Consider the following 20497-nt stretch of genomic DNA (forward strand, 5'->3'; position numbering starts at 1 on the left):
AGGAGTAAATGATTAGATGGCTGTGAACATACTCATATCACCCATGGCATTCAAAGTCCCACAAGGCTTATGTATGTCACTGCAAGCATGCACAGAAAGGTTTGCTGTGTATCCAGAGCACGGAATGACTTTTACAGATGCTGAAAATAAGGGCATCATTCCTGCTGCAGAACCAGGCAGTGGCACCTGGATGGACTGATGGCAGAAACCTGCACACTTCTGAAACTTAATTCTAACTCTTAATTCAGCAGTTGGTTCTCGACTAAAACTAGTGTGATACTCTTGTGCAGCTCACCAGCACCTAGCATACAAAATAACTGTGTGTACCTAACCACAGCCAACCTGTAGTAAAACAGGACTGCAGGAGGCGTGTGCCCTGCTGAGAACACACAGGTCTCCCCTTATCCTCAAAATTTAGGAGCTAAGAGGCAGAAATGGAGAGTTAACCGCTGGAGTAGCTTTCTAACAATCAGTTTGTGTCACCTGCATTCATGAATGTCACACAGTGAGTCAGTGGCTGTCCTGGAACTCCATCATCTGTCCGTCCCTTGGGGAATGTGTTGTACTATACTGTTTATTCCTCCTGAGTCTTCCTCTCTCAACTCTGGTACCTACATACCTGCATTATAAAATTTCATGGCAATGTCAAGCCCTGGGGCATCTCACAACCAGTGATGTGCTCGCAGAGGTTTACTTGTATCGCTTGCTTCTTGCACTGCGTGGAGGCTGGCTGGTCTGACTGGGAGGAGGAGGGACGTGCAGTAGAGCTGCTTGCCCAGCAGAAACCTGTAGCAATTTGCTGTGGCAGACTCCCAGAAGCATAGTAACAGCTAACACCGCAGTGGACAAATCTGTCTCACAGATGCGGTGTGGATCAGGAATCCTTTAGTTTTAGTAGGAGAATTTCAAATTTTATTAGAGGTTTTCATGTTTCTTATTAATGGATCTCTGCAGTTGGCCCTCCTGGGAAATCTGCCAGAGCGCTGTGAAATTGGTGGGATTGGACAATAAACTCCTATAGCTATTACTGGCGTGCGCTGAGCTGCACATGGCAGGGCTAATGAAATCTGTAGCGGTTACAACTGTGAGTATGTAGCTGGCAGCGGGCAGGGCGTGGAGCGGGGGGTAAAGCTGGCATATGGATCTGAGAGCCAGAATGCAGCTGCAGAGCCCTCTGCAATGTGTCTGTCTTCTAATCTCTCTGAATCTGACCCTGCAAGGTGCCAGCCTCCTCGGAGGGGAGGGGAGAGGTGGGATGAGGTGCCCTCCCTTCCCGCTGGTTTCCAGCGCTGCCTGAATTACTCACTTGTGCTAGCGTGATGGGGTGGGCTGGCAATTTGAGGTGGGGGCATCAGAGTGGGCTGCTGCTGCAGCCCAATAACACCACAGACATAAAAAGCTGTGTGTCAGGCTCAGTTCAAAGGATTCCTTTTTTGGTGTACCCGTTGAGTATTGCCTTGATGTCTACTTGCCAGGCAAGGTAACGGTGTCTGGCAAAGGGGGGGGTCCATTTTTTTTATTGCACAGATAAATGTGCTCCTACCTGGAGTGGGAAAGTGAAAGTTAGAAAGCTGTAATAACCTCTGTGTTGTTACTAGGGTTTGGGATCAAAAAGCCTTTTGACAATAAATGACTGCTTCAAATTGAATATCCCTAAAGTTGGAGGCCCCCCTTGGTTGATTGCTCCACACAATTAGGGCAAGCAAGTGGGTGGTCCCAGCCTTTGCTCCCAGCGGCACACATTGGTCCAAGGTTGTTAGCAACTGCAGAAAGGTCAGGGACCGGAGAGGAGGATGAGGGACCAGGTTTCTGAAGGTGTTTTAGACACCTAAAAATGATGTTCCCTACATCGTGAGGCAGCAAAACTTGCCTTATTTCTGAAGGCAGTCAAAGGTCCACCGTTTCCAGAGCCAGCTGTTGCTGTGGTTTGTGAGTCTGCCTCTAACTTCTCTGCACCCCAAGGCTTAGTCCTGGGTGGTGAGATGCAGCGTAAGACCGCGGTGTGTTTGGAGGCTGGCGTTGCTGGTTTTATCTCTGCTGCAGCCAGCTCCAGATAAATAAAGGAGGTCAGCCCCTCAAGCTGTAACCCAGTATCCTCTCATGAGTTTTAAATTTATTAGATGAAATAAATAGAAAAATACTGTTTTGGGAGACAGAGTGAGATTTAAAGTGCCTTGCAGAGAGACGCTGGAGTTTTGCATGAAAAATTCACATCCTGAGCTCCAGTGAGCAATCCCTCTGGGACCAGAGCAAGCCCAGATGGTGACTCCTCCAAGTGATTATTTTTCTGCCTTAAGCCTTTCCAGGAATTTGAGTGTGGGCAGGCTGCCAGCGGACACTGGCTGTCCAGTCACTTTAGCAATGTTCCATGTGTACTGGCTGCCAGAGATACCAAAGTCCAGCTGTTGTCCCTGATCTCTTTGTCCCCTTTACCTTCCCAGCCATAATTACGCCCGCGTGCGTGCACGCACGCACTGGTGTGACACACGCACGTCCAAAGCCGCAGCAGAAATCGCCCGGTGCTTGCCGCTCGCTCGTTTGCCTGCCTCTCAAATCCTGATTGACAGCTCTGAAGTTAAAGAGGAAGAAAACCTCCAGAGTCAGAAAAAATGACTCGGATCCAAGTAAAGAAGGCGTACAAATAACAAACCCTGCAGCACACCACAGACGGCAGGCATTCGTCCTTCTAGGACAGCCAGCAAAGAACAGTTTAACCGGGTCTTGTGCCTCTTGCCTTTGATATGCTCTGTTTGGGTTGTCTTGCCTTTCATTAAGTCCCGAGCAAGAATCAGTCCTGTCTTGCCTCTGCTGTTGCTAGAACTTGAATTATGCTGAAAAGTTAGTGTTTTACTTTTAAGTCTGGAAGTAGAAGTAGGCTGTTTTGTGCTGCACATTTGCATTTCTGCAAATCCAGTCCTGTGTCTGTAAGAGTTCAAAGTCTTACCGTGAAGTGCTTGAGCTTGGAAAAGTGGGGCAGTCTTCACCGCTCTACGGCTGTCTCATCCCTCGTCTCCGTTAAGCTTGTTCATTCCTCCTGCGCTCTCCGGGAGATTTTGGGCAGCCCTTTTGTTACCGGTGATGATGAAGTCAGCCATATGAAAGATTTACACACACACACACACACAAAAATCCTGACAGATTTAGTATTTGGTCTTTTTGAAGGATGTTAGCTTCGACTTTGGAGGCCACCAAAACCTCAGTGATTCAGTGCTGTTTAGCAGAACAAAACCTTCAGATCCTGCGGAGTGAAACTTCACCAGGTTTCATACAGCTTCAAAGTAGTCCTGGAGGAGCTGAAGCCAGACACTTTGGGCTTTTGGAACAGCTAGTCTGGGGGAGCCTGGTTTGTCCATCACAGCGAGAGACTGGTCCTATTCAGTCCCTTGTACAATCTCCCTGCTCTGTTGCAGGCAGAGGGGGCAGCCCTCAGCTCCCAGCTCTTCCCCATGGGGGTGTATTTTAAGCTCTGTATTTGCAGCTCATGTCCGTCTGACCCCAGCGTATCCCCCACCCTCCCCAGCATCCTCAAGCAGCCGCCTCGGCCAGGAGCTGCTGACTTACCTGCCAAAGCTGGCTGCCCAGGGCAGAAGCTACAAGTGAGCTAAAGTTACCCAAGGATGACTGCGCAAATGTGAGCTCGGCGATTTTATTTTTAGTCGAACTTAAAAATAAAAATCTGTAAGTCATGTGTAATATAATAATTTTAGCTGTTGCCAAGACAAGCTGAGCAACTGTTAAGAGGAGGGGGAAGACCCGTGCTGGTATAGTGGGACCCTGTCTCCTGGCTGCCCTCATCCGGCCGCGGTCGCAGCGCTGAGGAGGTGATGCCGGCGGGTTGGGGCAGGTCGAGGTAGCGGTGCTGAGCTGCCGCTCACCGGGTGCTGCTGCCCCTGAGCTGCCGTGCCCAAGGCCTCACTGGCCCTTGCTCTTTCAAAGCTGCCTTGAGTCCTTTCGTCCTCCCTCTCGCCCCAAAGCAGGGAATTTGCCCCTGCCCCCAGCTCTGTGGCTATTACTGCTTCATTACTGTTTAGCAATATTTAAACAATGGAATAATTAACTTAAGACTGATTCTATCAAACCACTACAAGGTTTAGAGTTTTCCTGCAGCCTTACAGCAGCTTGGAGGACCATAAACGTAGAGAGTGCTCTTAAAGATAGGTTTAATCTTAGTCTAGTATGTCTTCAAAGTACTGCGTGCGCGTATAAACATCAGGCTTATTGTTCATTAGAAGCAAGGCAGCAGGGAAAGAAATCTCCCAAAGGAATATTACTTGCCATAAGATAAGTATCGTTACTGCTGCTCAGTGTTCACTTTAAAGTGGGCTGTATCCTATTTCCATCCTCTTTTACATCCACTCTTCCTTCTTTCTCTCTCTGCTTTTCTTTCATATAGTGCATGGGGTTTTTGTAAAGATGCCAGTCTGGCGAGGGGCACCCTTTCCCAGTACCCAAACTTACACGTCTTTCACAACAGCCAGAAATGCAGGTGACAGACGGTGGCTGGACGGGGGCTTGTTTTACTCCCCATAAAGTTTGTTTCGGGGCAAGGCAGGTTTCGGGGATGTAGTGGGAGACTGTCAGCTCCTTTTGCTTTTTTTCAAAGCATGACTTATTTTAGCTTTTATTTTCCTTAGCAGATAATGACAGAGTTAGGAAGACTTTGTTGACTTTAGTGCCTCTGGATGGCTGAGGTCACCGAATTAAGTGATGCAGAGTGATGCAGAGCAGAGAAAGCAGCTGTTTTGCTCCAATAGCAAAATTAGCCCAATACAAAATTGTGAGCTTTTACAATGGAGTGGGCTCCTGGTTTGGATCAGGAAACCCAAACGTGCTTTTCCAAGTGGTCTTGGTGAGGCATCCCCAGGGCCAGATTTGCTGAGTGTTTGGGCACGTGGCCATGGCTGTGAGTGTGGTACCCGCAGCCTCCCTGGTCTGTCAGTCACCAAGAACAGGGGATCGAATGCCGACAGAGATGGAGGTGGTGTTGGCACCTTGCTCTGCCCAACCTGCATGTGGCAGGGAGCATCTCCCAGTGCAGAGTCCTGCATGGGCACCTGGGCATGAGGTGTCAGTAGCAGAGGGACTTCAAAGCATGGGGAAAACCCCCACATTAAAAGACTGTCTCAGAGCCCTCTCTGGCTCTGGGCTGCTGCTGTAAATAGATGCGTGGCTGAGGTTCGTTGCCAGACTGGTAGATGAAGGGCACATGTGCCCATAAGGAGCCATGATGTGGAGGGGGGGACAGGGGTCAGTCAGCTGCTCCCCCTGAAGCCTTGCCCGGTGTGACATGAAGTCACCCAGGGGGTGACTTTAGGGTTTAAGGGTTCAGGAGTAACCTGCCACCTTCCCTTCACACTAGCTTAGTTGTTGCTAACGTAAATATTTTGTGCATGCATGTTCCTCGGGGCTCCCTGCTGCACTTCCGTGCTTTTTAGGACACAGCAGGGTGAAGGCAATGTCATCATTGCAGGGGAAGGAGAGGCTGGAAGAGCGAACCTGTCACCTTAGAGGCAGAGGGTTTTCCCAGAAGGAGAGCGTGAGCCTTGGGAAATAAGCGTCTGCTGCTAATGTGGCAAATTTTGGCCACAGAATTTCTGATCTGCCTGAAGTTGTAATCGCCTTCCTGATGTGGCAGCAGGCATGCCCAGAGTTTTTGCTGCTGTTTACAGTGCAGCTGTGAGCTGCTCCTTTACACAAGAGCGGCAGTGACTGAACCTGTTTTTTTTTTTTCCAGAGGTTTTTCTTTCTCTTGCTTGCTCTTTTGGGGAGTCTTTTCATTTGTTCTCATTTCTCAGCACTGACGATGTGACTCCCCCCTCTTGTTGCAGAATCCAGAGGAGCTGTCGGAGGATCCTGCTCACGGGGAGATGATTCCTCATGAAGTCACTGGATCCCTTGCAGAAATCAAATGTGACTTTCCGTTTATCAGACTGAAATCAGAGCCAGCCAGACAGTGAAGCAAGCACAGTGGAGGGGGGACGGCGAAAGATGAAATCCAACCAAGAGCGGAGCAATGAATGCCTGCCACCTAAGAAGCGAGAAATCCCTGCCACCAGCCTGCCTTCAGAGGTGAAGCCGGTCCTGCCAAACGAAAACCACCGTGCGGATAACCTAGCATGGCTCCCCAGCACACCCAGCGGCCAGGGCGGCCTGGGGGGCCGGCACCGCCCCGGGGGGACGCCGGCGGTGGAGGCGGGCTTGCAGCAGGGTTTGCACAAGTCGCTGTCTGCAGGGCTGGACTATTCCCCACCGAGCGCTCCCAGGTCTGTTCCAGCCTCCACCACTCTTCCCACGGTGTACTCGCCTGCCCTCTCCCAGTCAGGGACCCCCGTTTCCCCTGTGCAGTACACGCACCTGCAACACACCTTCCAGTTCGTTGGGCCCCAGTACAGCGGATCGTACACCGGATTCATCCCCTCACAGCTGATTTCCCCAACAGCCAATTCTGCAACCGGCGCCGTGGCGGCAGCCACAGCTGTTGCGACCACTCCATCCCAGCGCTCCCAGCTGGAGGCTTATTCCACTTTGCTGGCCAGCATGAGCGGCTTAAGTCAGCAGGGGCACAAAGTTGAGCCGCACCTGGTCAGGACGCCTGGACTGATCGCCGCAGGGTCTCCTCCACCCACCCAGCAGAACCAGTACGTCCACATTTCCAGCTCTTCCCAGAGCGCTGTCAGAAATGTCTCTCCTCCAACCATCCCGGTCCCCCTGCACCCCCATCAGACCGTGATTCCGCACACCCTCACCCTCGGCCCTTCCTCTCAAGTGGTGGTGCAGTACACCGACTCAGGGGGCCACTTCGTCACCAGGGACCCCCCCAAGAAGCCCGAGAGCAGCCGGCTGCAAGCGATGCAAGCCAAGGAGGTGCTGAACGGTGAGATAGAGAAGAGCCGGAGGTATGGCATTTCACCCTCTGCCGACTTGGGTCTAGTCAAAGCAGGCAATAAACCAGCTCCCCATCATTACGAGACCAGGCATGTGGTGGTCCACTCGAGCCCCGCTGAGTATGGCGTGCGGGATTCCTCAGGTGTCCGAGCCTCCGTCATGGTGGTCCCCAACAGCAGCACGCCCACAGCGGACATGGAGGTGCAGCAGGCCACCAACCGTGAGAACTCCCCCTCAGCCCTCAATGACAAGGGAAGCTTGCACTTAGGAAAGCCAGCCCACCGGTCCTACGCCTTGTCTCCGCAGCAGGCTCTGGGCCATGAGGGGGTGAAGGCAGTGGCCACGCTGTCCCCTCACACCGTCATTCAGACCACCCACAGCGCCTCCGAGCAACTCCCCGTTGGGCTGCCGGCAACGGCCTTCTACGCCGGGACCCAGCCGCCGGTGATCGGCTACCTGAGTGGTCAGCAGCAAGCCATCGGGTACCCCGGCAGCCTGCCACAGCACCTGGTGATCCCTGGCACCCAGTCCTTGCTGATACCGGTCGGCGGTGCGGACGTCGAGCCGTCGGGAGTGGCGCCTGCGATCGTCACGTCGTCCCCTCAGTTTGCAGCAGTGCCTCACACGTTCGTCACCACCGCCGTCCCCAAGAGCGAGAACTTCAGCGCCGAGCCTCTCACCACCCAGCCTGCCTACCAGGCCACCATGGTGCAGGCGCAGATCCACCTGCCCGTGGTGCAGTCCATTGCTTCTCCCGCCACCGCGCCCCCCACGTTGCCCCCCTACTTCATGAAGGGGTCAATCATTCAGCTGGCCAACGGGGAGCTGAAGAAAGTAGAGGACTTGAAAACAGAAGACTTCATACAGAGCGCAGAAATTAGCAATGACCTGAAAATAGACTCCAGCACTGTGGAGAGGATTGAAGACAGCCATAGCCCAGGCATTGCCGTGATACAGTTTGCGGTTGGGGAACATCGAGCACAGGTAATGGCAACGTGTGGTGGGGTAGGGGGGTTCAGCTGGGGTGCACACTATACCCCCCCCAGGTGCAGCTTTCCTCGGCACATCTCAGTCACTTTGGATCCATGTAAGGTTGGTTCTTCATTGTTCACATCCATCTGTGAGATCTGGTCCAAAAATCATTCCCCTCATGGTGCCGCAGTAGGCATCGGGGTCACACTGATGATCAGTGTAGTCTCTTGGATCTAAAATAGGCCCTTCTTATAGCTGGAGAGCCCACAGGAAGAATTGCATGATCTTGGTGGGTTTTGATTAAAATAATAAGTGGTGTAAGCTGTACAGGACAATATATTTTGCATTTTGATAGGCGATTTTTACCTTTCACCCCAGAAAGCTCAGGTTAGAGGTTCAGCTCAAATCATACCCTAGAGAGACAGGTCGGGCACAAGGCAGTGAGTTTCCACAGCTTGAAAACTTGGAGCTGCCTGGGAATGGCTCCATCCACATGTAAGTTACAGAAACGCACCTCAGAGTTTTACTGGGGCTTTACCTTCGTTTGCAGGTGGTGTAAATGGTTCATGGCTCACATAAACTGTGTGTTCAAGGGAAATGTGGAAAGAAAAACCAACTCTGTGGCTGGACAGGCCTTTGTCTCTCATTGTTTCACAATGCAGGAAGAAACCTTCTAACTTTCTGAACGTATCTTCAGGCTGAGAATGAGTACATATTGATCATAAAGCATTATCCTGACACCATCCCATTTTCTGAGCAGTTTAGATTCTGCTGTGGTGAGGCTGGAGCAGTTCAGGTATACTGGGCAGCATTTTGCTTCCTAGAGGTACTCATTTTAGATAATCATGGTGCAGATCTTTTTTGTGTGCTTTGAGTGTAACCCTGCTGCTGCACCCTCAGCGCTGAGGAACCGGGCTGACAGAGAGGGAGAGGGGAGCTGGATGTGCCACATGTACCAAAGCACCTCAGACCAGCAGTTTGGAGAGGAACACAGTGATGGTACCAAGGAGGGAACCACACACAACATTTTTTACAGTCACAGCAGCCTGTGACCTGTCCTTCTCTAGTCATTTATACGTGGTGAATCCTGACCTATGACATGTCTCCTTGTGTCAGACTTGCAGATTCCCTGTGTGCTTTTGTTCATACATGTGCGTGTGTCTGCGCAGCTGATAGAAGGTGTCGGTATAAAGACATTAATTTTTTTCCCCAGCACTCAACTGTATCTGGGTGCAGGCTTCCTGATAGCGAAACCATCCTTGGATTAGGACCAGTTACTGTAATCTGCCCTTGTGCCTTGAATAATGAGCTCTCAAAAGTAGCAGTCTTCCATCTGCAGTTTCCACCTTACTCTCCTTTTTCTCCCCCCAGCCGAGCCACTGGTCTCAGCACCAGCAGAAGAGGTACAAATTAGCGGGTACCGGTTGTGCTGTGTGCCGTTGGCAGATCTGTCAGCGCTGGGATGTGTTGTAGTCCCGGGAAGGGTGCCTTTGCAGGGGGTGGAGTGCCATCCTCTGGCAGAAAGCAAGCCTCGGAGTCTGAGGCTGTAAAAATCCAGGACCAGGCAACACGGGTGTCACCCAGCGAAGTGTCACCTTACAGAGAAGCCTATCAGGAGCGGGCTGACATCATCGCAGCCGAAATACTCCCCAGCTGTGTTTCCCACAGGGGATGCTTCCAGAATGGAGGGCAAGTCACGTAGAGATATGATTAGAAACGGAGGTTTAATTTAGGTTTCCTGCAGATTCCGGGACTTGGGTCTCTTCCCAGATCAGCTGTGTCCCTGCATAGCAGGGACTGCTCTGCCGGCTTTTCCTTGCCTGGGTTGAGAGAGAGAGAGAGAGAGAGAGAGAGAGAGATGGTTTCTACGTGCTTGAAGTCTCCGGTGACCTCACCCTCAGCCCGACGACGTGGCTGTATGAAAGCATTTAGCCTGATTAGCAGGCATGCGGCAGTCATTACTTTGCCTGCATGAAGAGGGCTTAGTCTTCCCGTTGAAAGAGCGGTGTTTAGTCACGCTGCTTTGAGCCATGGCACCGTGGTGCTGCTCTGCTTAAACATATCTTGACTCTGGAGTACAGCGGGGATATATCTGTGTGTGTGGTGTGGCTTTGTAAAGTCTTTTATTACAATTAAGTTTCAGTTGCACACATGTTTCTGGAAGGAGGGAGCCTTTCAGATCGTACTGTCAAGGGAGAGTAAGTTGTAAGGAGTAAGTGCCATACAAAAATAGCGTTGTTATCGTTAGCTTTGGCTCACTGATGTACTCCTCCCAGGGATCTCTGGGAAGTCATTACAATATTGATGAATTCGTATTGCAACTCTGTGCAAACATTAGCTATTTTCTCACCAGTTGAGGGACAGAGGTAGGAGATTATTTTTAGCTGAGCACATACAACTGCAGTGTAAATAGGAAGGCACCATGCAGCTGCTATTGTATCATATCACTGCAAGCCCACAGCTGCCCCTCCCCGGCACAGTGCTTAGGCAGAAAGAGGTCACCCTCCCTCCTTTGCCTGTCTTCCAATCACCTGGTAAATCCAACCCTCTTCCAGGTATGGAAGCCATGGGGAAAATTAACCCACTTCAAGCTACCTGCCTTTTCCAGTAGGCCTTACGTGTAGCTGGCCTTAGCCCAGGAGAGATGCTAGGTTTCCATGTCACGGCATCCCTGCTCTGGATTAGGAAGAGGTCAAGTAAGCATCAACTGGACCCGACACCAAAATCCAGCTGTTACTCCTCAGAATTCAAGTTGCCTAACAGAAAAAAACCTACAGATCTGCATCTCTCTGCAGCTCCACATCTTATTCTTGTAATAACACTTTCATTGTTGGTACCTGTCCTTTCTTTTGCTGCCAGGAACAAGCAGATGCCAGTAATTCACCTCCATTGATGTTAAGGTCAAAACACACAGGAGATGCAAAATAAGTTCTGTTGAAATGCTTGCTTTCATCCCTGCATTTTGGTACCTAATCACACCTAAAGTATAGCTTAAAAAGAAAAGATGAATATAAAGTTCTCAATTTTCCTTTTTTTCTTTCGAAGCAGAATCATATACACGAGAGACAGAAAAGTCCCAATAGAGCATCTAGTTAGTAGCCCAAACTAGTGGAGTTTAGTGTGCTTGTTTAGTTTAGTTTAGTTTCCCCCTTACATTTCTGCATGCACAGAAACCAGTTGCTTTTTCTTTCACTCGGGGCTCGCCTTTTCGTTATCGTTGGCACCGTAACAGACACAGAAAGAGAGATGTTGACTCAGCTGCTGCAGATGGAGATCTCTCCCGGCCTTCCCCTCATGAGATCTCCGCGGGGCAGTAGGTCTTTGTTCCTCTGAGTGATGGTCTGTGGTCTGGCTTCAGATGTGTGTTGCTGAGTTCTGGGAGTGCAGCAGGTAAGAGCTCACGTGATAACTTCGGCAGCTGGTGGTCTGGTGACAGAGGTGGCTTCTGTTGAGAAGTGGTGGGATCAGTGGCAGTAGGCCCTGACCTGCAAGCCCCAGGTATGCCTTTGTTATAATAATGGTGTACTGAAGCCAGGCTAGATGCAGCTCTGGGGGTTCCCTCTCTGCAACCACATGCCGTGATGGGTAGTCCCTGCAGCACGAGGTGCAGCCTACAGCCCTGTAAATCTCACAAAGGAGCCACGCTCTTGTGAAGGCAGGTGGTGTTCATGATGGTGGAACGTTAGGAGTCCCAGAGTCTCTGAGCAGGCGAGGTTGCACGAGAGCACGGCACTGCAGGGACGTCTCTCTGCCAGAGGGACAGCTCCTCTTCCACAAATCCACCCGGCTGTTTTTGGACCCGGGGAGTCTCTCAGCACTGGCAGCGAGGCCTTCAGCGCTAGGGCTCCACCGCTTCACTGCACACTGTTTCCAGAACCGCTGCTTTGTTTCCAGCCTGCCGCTCCTCGTGCCATCACTCCTCAACACCATCCAGAAAAACACCTAATTGGGAAATGCCTGTTTGCACTTACTGAAGCGTGGCTGATGCGAACGGCTGCGATGGGGCACCCTTGGCTTCAGTGCTTGTTGTGTTGGTGGCAGCAGCCAGCCCCAAGACTGAAGTTGCTGTGTTGCCGAATGGTGGGAAGGGTATTTTCTGGGCATGAGATCTTCCAGCCACTGTCACCTGCGTTCCAGCTCCAGCCAAGGTTTTCTGAGCAGCCTGACCTGCCTGCCTTACCTGCCAAATTTGGCTGAGAAATAAAATTATAAGGGGCTAGAGAAAATGGCAGCTATTCAGCGGCTGCACTGAAGAGCTTTGGGTATTTTCTGTAGTCAGCTTTAAAGCCCAGAAATACAAATGCAGCTTGCAGTAGAGCCTTGGTGTGGTTAAAGAGGGACCAACAGTTTGGTTTGTTGCTTTATCATCTTCGTAGTTGGAAAGTGTGTTCCAAATTCCTTTCTCTCTTGCAGTAATGGTGGTGAGATCCTGAGGGAGGGAGCTTTTGAAATTCATTTTTTTTGTGCTTTAATGAAGTGTTCAGAAAAAAGAATACATGGGGGTGTTTTTACTGAACTTTCACACTTAAAAGGTTATTGACTACTAGGGCTTGTAGAGAATGGTTATCGTTGAATCCCAAGTTAGCTGAATCCAGAAGCAGCCAGCTCAATCGGGGCTTGATAATCCATGAAGGAACCTGTTCCAAATCGATCGCGGTACATGTGCACCGTGACCAGATTGTGGAAATTCTGGCGTTTCGCCATCTTTATTATTTGGTGTTATTCATGATCACCGCTGCCAATTCTGGGATTTGTTTCAGTGATTGACAGTTCAGGCAAGTGGTTTGGATGCCACCTTAACAAAAAAAAGAAGTATAATGTGCAGTGGAAGCATATTTACATCAAGAGGAACTTGTGTGTCTGTGAGGATGATGTGCACAAGCATCTGTGGTTCCTACAGGTACAGATTGCTTTGGACAAGGATGGGAAAATAGAAGGCAGACAGGCAGGCAAAAAATGAAAGAGAGAAGGAGAGAGAAGGAGGAAAGTTGGGGGTGGGGGGGAGTGGGATGTAGGAATAGAAGGGAGAAGCCTGTGTTCACCTGATGATCCATGCCCGGAGGTAAGCCTACAGCTCTCTGTACAGCAGTTTCCATTGAAGTCCATGGGAGATGGTGGATATTTATCACTTTTCCCAGTCAGGCCCCGTTGTGAGATGTGTATGTATGAAATCGGATCCCAAACTCTAGGCAAATATTTCTGCAAATCCTGACGCTGGAATGTTTTTATCCAACAACATTGGAGGGATGGGGCTTCCATGGTGACCTCCACCCCTCTTTCCCCATAGTTCAAAGCATAAACCAGGCCTGGAATCAGGTCCCTTTCCACTATTGCCATGTGTGTAGTTGACTGTTGGCAGACAGTTCTGGTTGGGAAAGGTTTAATATGACAAAAATCAGTCAGAGGAGGTGACTTCTGCCTCCTTTGGACACTACTTGTACAATGGCTTACTATGTTGGGCAGATGGAGTAGCGGGATAATACGTGCTGTGTTACTCGTTGACCTCGTTGCAGAAGTACATAGCAGATATTTACAGATTTTACAAGTCATCTTCCAACAGAAGCAACTGTCTCCTAAACTACAGTTGGCTGCTAGTGCGTGGCATGGGCTCATTCAGCCAGAGGTGCGGTCAACATCCAGTGTGAACCTTTGGTTTCCTGGTTCTGGAGCCTCTGACTCTGAGCTGACTGGTCAGCTCTGGGGAGGGGAGCTACCTTGGGCCTTCCTTGCATGGAGGGCACCTCTGGAATAAGCAACTGTCACTGGGTCCAGCCGCTTCTGTGAGACAGGCCATGCACCTTCATCCCAAGGTTCACGCTTAGTACTATGGACAAAGGTGTTTGAACACCAGAGTGCAATGTGTATCTCCAACTGCTTCAATTCCTGAATGCTGAAGCGTATTTTTAACAAAGCCACGCTCAGTATGGCAGCGATACTCACTCCCAAGGGTGAGAGGTGGTTTCACAAGCCTGCTGTGATGTTCCTTTCAAGTGAGTCTGTATTCCTGGAGAGAGAGGGCTCTCGAGGCAGCTGGTATGCTTCGTGCCTGCTGAATGGCTCAGAAATGAGATGAGAAAGTGTATTTGGGTGCCCTCCTGCCCTTTAGCCACTGCCAAATAGGGGTTACACCCTCAGAACTGAATTCTGCCTCCCTCATGCCTGAGAAGAGATCCAGAGGACACCAGGGCCTTGTGAGCAGCGCAATGGCTGTCCGCCTTCAGCATAACCCACCCTGTTAGAGTTGCAGGCCTCACTGGTGTTACACGCAGCAACTCAGAAACACGTGCCAAATTTTTAAGAAGCATTAGTCAGAATGTCCTGCCCCCGCTGTGGTGGGCTGAGGGGGAATTGGGCCCCTGGGCTGTGCATTGCATGGGCCCGCATCTGGTATTTGAGCCTGCAGACGCGGTACCACCACACGTAGAGGCAGGTGGGTATTCGGGTGCTTTGTCATGTTGGGCCCGCAAGGCCCAGCCTTTGCAGGGTCAGAGAGCAAGTTGGCACCTGTCGCTGGTCAGTTCTTCTGCCTTTGGCAGCTCCCTGTATGATGGGCAGATAGGACTCTAGGCAGGGCTCATAGCCAGGTGTGTTCCTAAAGGTCAGGGGGCGGGAGAAGGGACACAGTGCAGAAAAGGAGACGCAGTGCAGGAACTGCAGGAAGAGGAGAGATGATCTTCTCCCTGAGGGAGTGCAGGAGGTGACCTCAACCACTGAGTGGGAAAGCGGGCATGAGGAAGCAGAGAACTGGACAGGTAATGGGACTGCAGGGGAAAGGCAGGTTCACGCTTGCTGCTCTTACGGCTGCAACCCTGTAGGTACTCGTGGCCTTCCCCTGGAAGTCGGCATGCCTTCAACCGTGTCACGCTGGTAAGTGTACGCTCGCTCGGACAGAGGTGAGGAGGACGTTCCTGTGGTCATTTAGGAAATTGTGTATTCAGAACGGAGAGCTTCCCTTGAGCTGTCCTCTGGTTGGAAAGTGCCCTTAGATGTGGATGACAGGCTCTAGGTACCACAAGGGGATAGAGGGGAACGGGGTTTGCCAGATGCAGAAGCTTTTCTGCCTCTTACGCCTCTCTGGGAGGCTAGAGAAAGGTAAAGCTCAAGTCACACTGAGGTCTTGTGCTAAAAAATGCTGAGCTCGGAGAAACCATTGGCACCTGTGTGACAGGAGCAGGCCTGAGGCCTGGTGGTCCATGTACTGATCTTGCAGAGGCACTTTGGCAATTTCAGCTTTATCCCTCTTGCCCGCAGGAAGCGCCGCTGCCATGAACATGTGTGAGGGCACACGGGTGATCTCACGCTCTCTCCTCTCTCTCCTCTGTTTCTCTCTCTCTTGTCCCCTCTCTTTCTGCAGGTCAGCGTGGAAGTCTTGGTAGAATATCCTTTTTTTGTATTTGGACAAGGCTGGTCATCCTGCTGCCCCGAGAGAACCAGCCAGCTCTTTGATTTGCCATGCTCCAAACTCTCAGTGGGGGACGTCTGCATATCGCTCACGCTCAAGAACCTGAAGAACGGCTCTATTAAAAAGGGCCAGCCCATGGACTCAGCTAGTATCTTGCTGAAGCATTCAAAGAATGACAGTCTAGCTGGAAGTAGACACAGGTATGCGGAGCAGGAAAACGGGATTAATCAGGGAAGCGCACAGATGTTAGCTGAGAACGGTGAACTGAAGTTTCCGGACAAAATAGGATTGCCTGCAGCACCTTTGCTCACCAAAACAGAACCCAGCAAGCCCCCGGCAACGAGGAAGAGGAGGTGGTCAGCCCCCGAAACACGGAAACTAGAGAAATCAGAAGAGGAGCCACCTTTGACTCTTCCCAAGCCTTCTTTTATTCCTCAGGAGGTTAAGATTTGCATTGAAGGTCGATCCAATGTAGGAAAGTGAAAGTTGTTTGGGGAAAGGAAATTAGGCTATCCCTTGTCATTTTTATCCAGATTACTGTACTGTAGACTAAATAACCCAGTATTTACATGTTATCATCTTATTTTAGGTTTATGTTATAACCTTGTTGTTATAGTTGCAGCTGGTATTATGCAGGAGACTGGTGCATATGTTTTTCCACAAGTGTTTGTCAGTGACTAGGTTTATCGAGAGCGATGGAAGGGGCAGTATCTGCTTCACACACCCTTAGTGGAAATGAATGTGTTGTCATGGCTCCTGTTTTCTAACACCTCGTGTAGGACAGGGTCCAGCTGTGATTTTGTTCTCTTTTTTGTCATCGTCCTTCTTTTTTGGGGGGGCGGGGTGGTGGTGGTTGTTTTTTTTCCTTCTTCTTTTGTTTTGCTTTGGTTTTGGTTTATTGTTTTGGTTCCTGTTCCAGTTTTCTGGGGGGGAGGTGAGGAGAAGGGAACTGTAGCAGAGGTGTATGTCACGCGTGGGGTGCATGTGTGTGTGTGTGTGTGTGTGTGTGTGTGTGTGTGTGTGTGTGTGCACGCCGGTCCCAAGGCGGGGCTGCAGCCCTGGCAGGTTGGTGAAGAGGTTTCCTCACCCCAGGTGGATGCTGAGGACACAACCCATGGGTGTTACCAAAAAGGATCGGACAGTCTCTGATGTTTTCAACAACAAGCCAACTCTTACTCAAGGCTCTACAGTATATATATATATATATACCTTTATATATATATATATATATATATATTTGTGTGTGTGTATATGTATATATATATATATTTTTCCCCCCATGGGGTCTGACTGCACTGATTTTTATCCCTAAAGCAACTGCCACACCAACATTTCCTTTCTGCTTGCTAGTGCAGTTCCATTGCCCGGAGTCAGCAGACGGGGAGGCTGTACGGACTCCTGCGCCGGGCGCCCGGCAAGGAGCAGTGGGGGTGGGTGGGTGGGGGGGTGTGCGCGTGCGTGTGGCGTGGGTGTGCGTGGGTGTGCGCGAGGAGGCCTCCGGCCCCGCGGATGCGCCTGGCTCAGGCTGAGGTTCACCCCTGTTCCTGTGCAGTGTTAGACAAACCGGCTGGGTTCCGCCATTGACATTTGCTTCCACAAGGTAGACGCATACTGCCCCTTTGAGATCACAGGCATCCATCGGTTGCGGCTGGGTTGCAGGTCTCTGTCTTTAACTCTAGTACTGTTTTTAGTTCATGATCATGGACGACTGGTGCCACTTTCTTTTCAAATTTCGGTGTGACACAGGAATCCGCTGTTGAAGATGAACCTAGAATGTCTTTAAGCACTTAAAATGCTGTTCACACTTTATGGCTGAGCATCCTGGTCTAACACTCAGTACGTACTGTATCTATCTCACTGAAATCTGCTCGGAAAGCAGCAGCAACAACAAACAAACAAACAAACAAATAGAATCTCTTCAACACTGTAACTACATGCAACTATGTAAAGTTTTCTCACAGGCAAGATGCTGAAAGTTTTAATGTGGTTTCAAAGGGATGAATGTGAATTATTGAACTAGTATGTGACAGTCATTGTCCACAAAGGACTACTTAATAGGAGGCACTTTTTAAACTTTTAATGCTTGAGGAAGAGTTAAAGGCATACGTGAGCTGACAGATAATAAAAAAAAAAAAAAGAGAAAGGAAAACGGAAAGAGGAGAAAAAAATCATTGTCCAGTGTTTCTGAAAAAGATGGACTTTAAAGAATCTTGCAATTTGCACATCTTGAGTTTATCATTTGTGTGGTATTCCTGCAGTTTTTACCTAATAATGTTGTGGGTTGGGGGGGGTCTGAAAGAGCATAAACAAATGTAGCAATTACTCACTAACCTGCCTACGCTCTAGGCCATTTCATGGGGTTGAGTTCCTTTCAAAGTTCTTTTTTTTTTTTTTGGTCTTTTCTACCGTATCTGCCACACAGAACCAGGTCCTACCAGGACAGCTCTGAGAATTTTTCTTTAGACTTGCTGAGAGTTTTCCACAAGAAACATTTCTTATACGTGAGCAAGGTGTTTGTTTGTTTTGAAAACAAACCTATTGTTATTTTATTATTATTATTTGTTATTTTAATTGCATCATTTTCCATTGGGAAGGCGAGATTTCACGAGTTTGGTACAAACCGAGTAGGATGGGGTTGGGGGGAGGGTTGGGGAGGGGATTCATGCTGTTCGGTCTTTTCTTTCCCCAGGTAGGGCCGGGTCCTTTGAGGTGCTGTGCACCCCAGCCTCCTGCACCAGCCCCGGGGAGGTGCAGGTTTGAAGTACTCGGGGCTGAGCGCTGAAGCCTGTTGCTGCCGCTAGGAAGGTCCCGTGGGTTTCGGTGGGATCGCGCTGGGGCCCGACGTGATCAGGCGTCCGTGTCGTCGTTTTCGGTTGGCGAGTTCGCGCCCTTCAGGTAGTTTTGAAGAAGCTGTACCGACAGGGAGGGAAGGAGATGAAAGCCCGTCGTTAGGAACGCAGTAACCTACAGTGAACGAGTTTATGTAAAGACCTTGCTTTCCCTCTCCCCTGAAATACAGTGCTTTTATTTAAGAGAAGAAATGTCGACCCCAAACCCCAGCGTTGACTCTTGTTATTTGTTACTTGAAATTTAGCTCACACCAGAACTAATTGTTTTTATACCATATTCTGGGGTGCACCAAAAAGTTGAAATACGTTTAAAATAGCTTGAAACTTTTTCTTTGGTTTCCTTGAATTTTATTAACCTCTCGGCGGGCTACCAAATAGCTGAGTGGGTTTCTTCTCACGGTCACACTGCTTACTTAGCGCTTATCTGTTAATATTTCTGCTCAGAGAAGTTGCTTAATCTTCCATATACTCTGCTCAGGGCACTTGCAATTTATTGTTTTGGTTTTTGGGGTTTTTTTTTTGTTTTGTTTCCTGTTTTGTTTTTAAGCTTTGATGGTAAAGGAGTAGAAGGAATTGCAGATTTGAGTTCGGTCGTACCACTATTTCCGTATTTCACGCGTACTCGGGAAGGAAAACAGAGGAAAAACAAACCCAGAAGAAAAAAAATCTCAAGTAAAAACCATCTGCGTACACGTTTGTGGTTAGTAGGGAAGCAGGGGCTAGTAAACTGACTGGATCTATTCAACTAACACTAAAAAAAAAAAAAAGAAAATAAAAAATAATAATAATTAAAAAAAAGTATATATATACGTTTGGAGCAATAGGAATGTATTTAGTTCTGTGCTTGTATTTCAGACTGAGGAATTCTGAAATAACTGGTTCTTTCCAAACAATTGTCCCTTTCCATGCTTTGGCTTTTGTAGGACGTGCAATACTTTACGTGCCAACTTAGACTCACCCGCGCGGTGTTCGCTAGATCTCATACCCACTTCTGATTTCCCCTGGTTGTGTTCTTTTTTAAATAGGTTCTTTCTTTCTTCCTCCCCTGTTGGTTATTATTTTTTTTTTAATCTATTAGTAACTCCCTCCCTATTCCCTCCCCCCAGCCAAAAAGAAGTAGTAAGGGTCAAGCATCCGTTGCCCCGGGAAACACCAACCCTTTTCATATTTGATGTTAAAAAAAGATCCAGGAAGGGAAAAAAAAAACAAGAAAAAAGAACAAAAAGATGTATTACTGTCTGCGTGCCGTCCGGGCGGAGGGGTGGCGCAGAGCCCTGCGTCCGAGTGCTGCCCGCCGCCTGGGCAACACGCAGATGAGACCTGGCTCCCACCGCGGAGAGCAAAACCCCCCCGGGGACCAAGTCCTTTGCAAAGCACGGGGGGCTTTTCCTCTCCCCCCCAGAGCCAAGCATCCCTCGCAGAGAAGCCCCCACGCCTGGGGAAGTGCCATCCATCCCCGGGCGCGTGTCAAAAACGCCACTGGCAGGCACAGGGGTGCTGAGGCACAGCCAAAGGAGGAGGTTTAGCGGCAGCCCCTGCACAGCGGCCGCCTGGCAATAGCAACTGATGGTGGTTTTTCCTTTTCTTTTGGCCTTTCCTTCTTTTCTTTCTCTCCTTTCGTTTTGTAGCAGGCCTGCTTAGTTTACAACGAAACGCATACAATCACCAAGAAATTAGTCAGGGCGAAGAAGAATAAAACAAGAACCTCTTTATAGGGATTTCTAAAAAAAAATATTATCTATCTGTCTATCTAATCTATCTATATATCTCTCTATATAAAATGACTGTTCCTTATAGCATTTGACTTACTTAGGCATTGTTTCAGTTTGTCTGGGCCACATCGTGGGGAATTTGAGTTTGATGTCACTTACCTCGAGTCCTCTGGTCAAGACCCAAATCCGAGTCGCTCTTGACCTTTTTCACCATTTCGTACCTTGCCCTTGGGCTCGCTTTCCCTGGAAGACGTGGACCTCGGGAGGAGGGGAGGGGGGACACACTCGTTCCTTATTTTTATTCCTTTTAGTTCCTTTGTCCCGCTGTCGCTTCGTTCGACCTGTCGTTCCCGTCATTTTCTCAGCATGGGGAAGTGACATCACTACTCTCGTTTCCCGTAAATCAAGGAACATTTAGAAACCTTTCACACCTTTTACTCAGGGATGGGGCTGGCATATGTGTGGTACACTGATGTGACCAGAAGCAGCACTTTTACTGCTCCGGAGTAGGGATGTACAATGTTACAGACAAGTTTGGATTTCCTGCATCTCATGGTTTAAAACCTTTGTAGATCTCACTTGGATCGCAATACAAAAAGCAGCAGGCTCAGTGCAAACTGTAGCTGTTGGGTATGGTGAAAATTCACTCTCTGCAGAGATCTATTTCACTTTGAAGT

General features: G+C 49.5%; 1 protein-coding gene across 1 annotated transcript; it reads left to right on the forward strand.

The window, feature by feature from the left end:
• Window positions 1-5988: 5988 nt before the first annotated feature.
• On the forward strand, window positions 5989-15786 carry ATXN1 (ataxin 1; the record flags this gene model as incomplete). Its single annotated transcript, XM_084280329.1, has 2 exons — window positions 5989-7869; window positions 15212-15786. 2 exons carry the CDS (start codon window positions 5989-5991, stop codon window positions 15740-15742), a joined length of 2412 nt encoding a protein of 803 aa, XP_084136455.1. The 3' UTR covers window positions 15743-15786.
• Window positions 15787-20497: the final 4711 nt, after the last annotated feature.

Source organism: Gallinula chloropus (assembly GCF_964237585.1).
Source record: "Gallinula chloropus genome assembly, chromosome: 2".
Lineage (NCBI taxonomy): Eukaryota > Metazoa > Chordata > Aves > Gruiformes > Rallidae > Gallinula > Gallinula chloropus.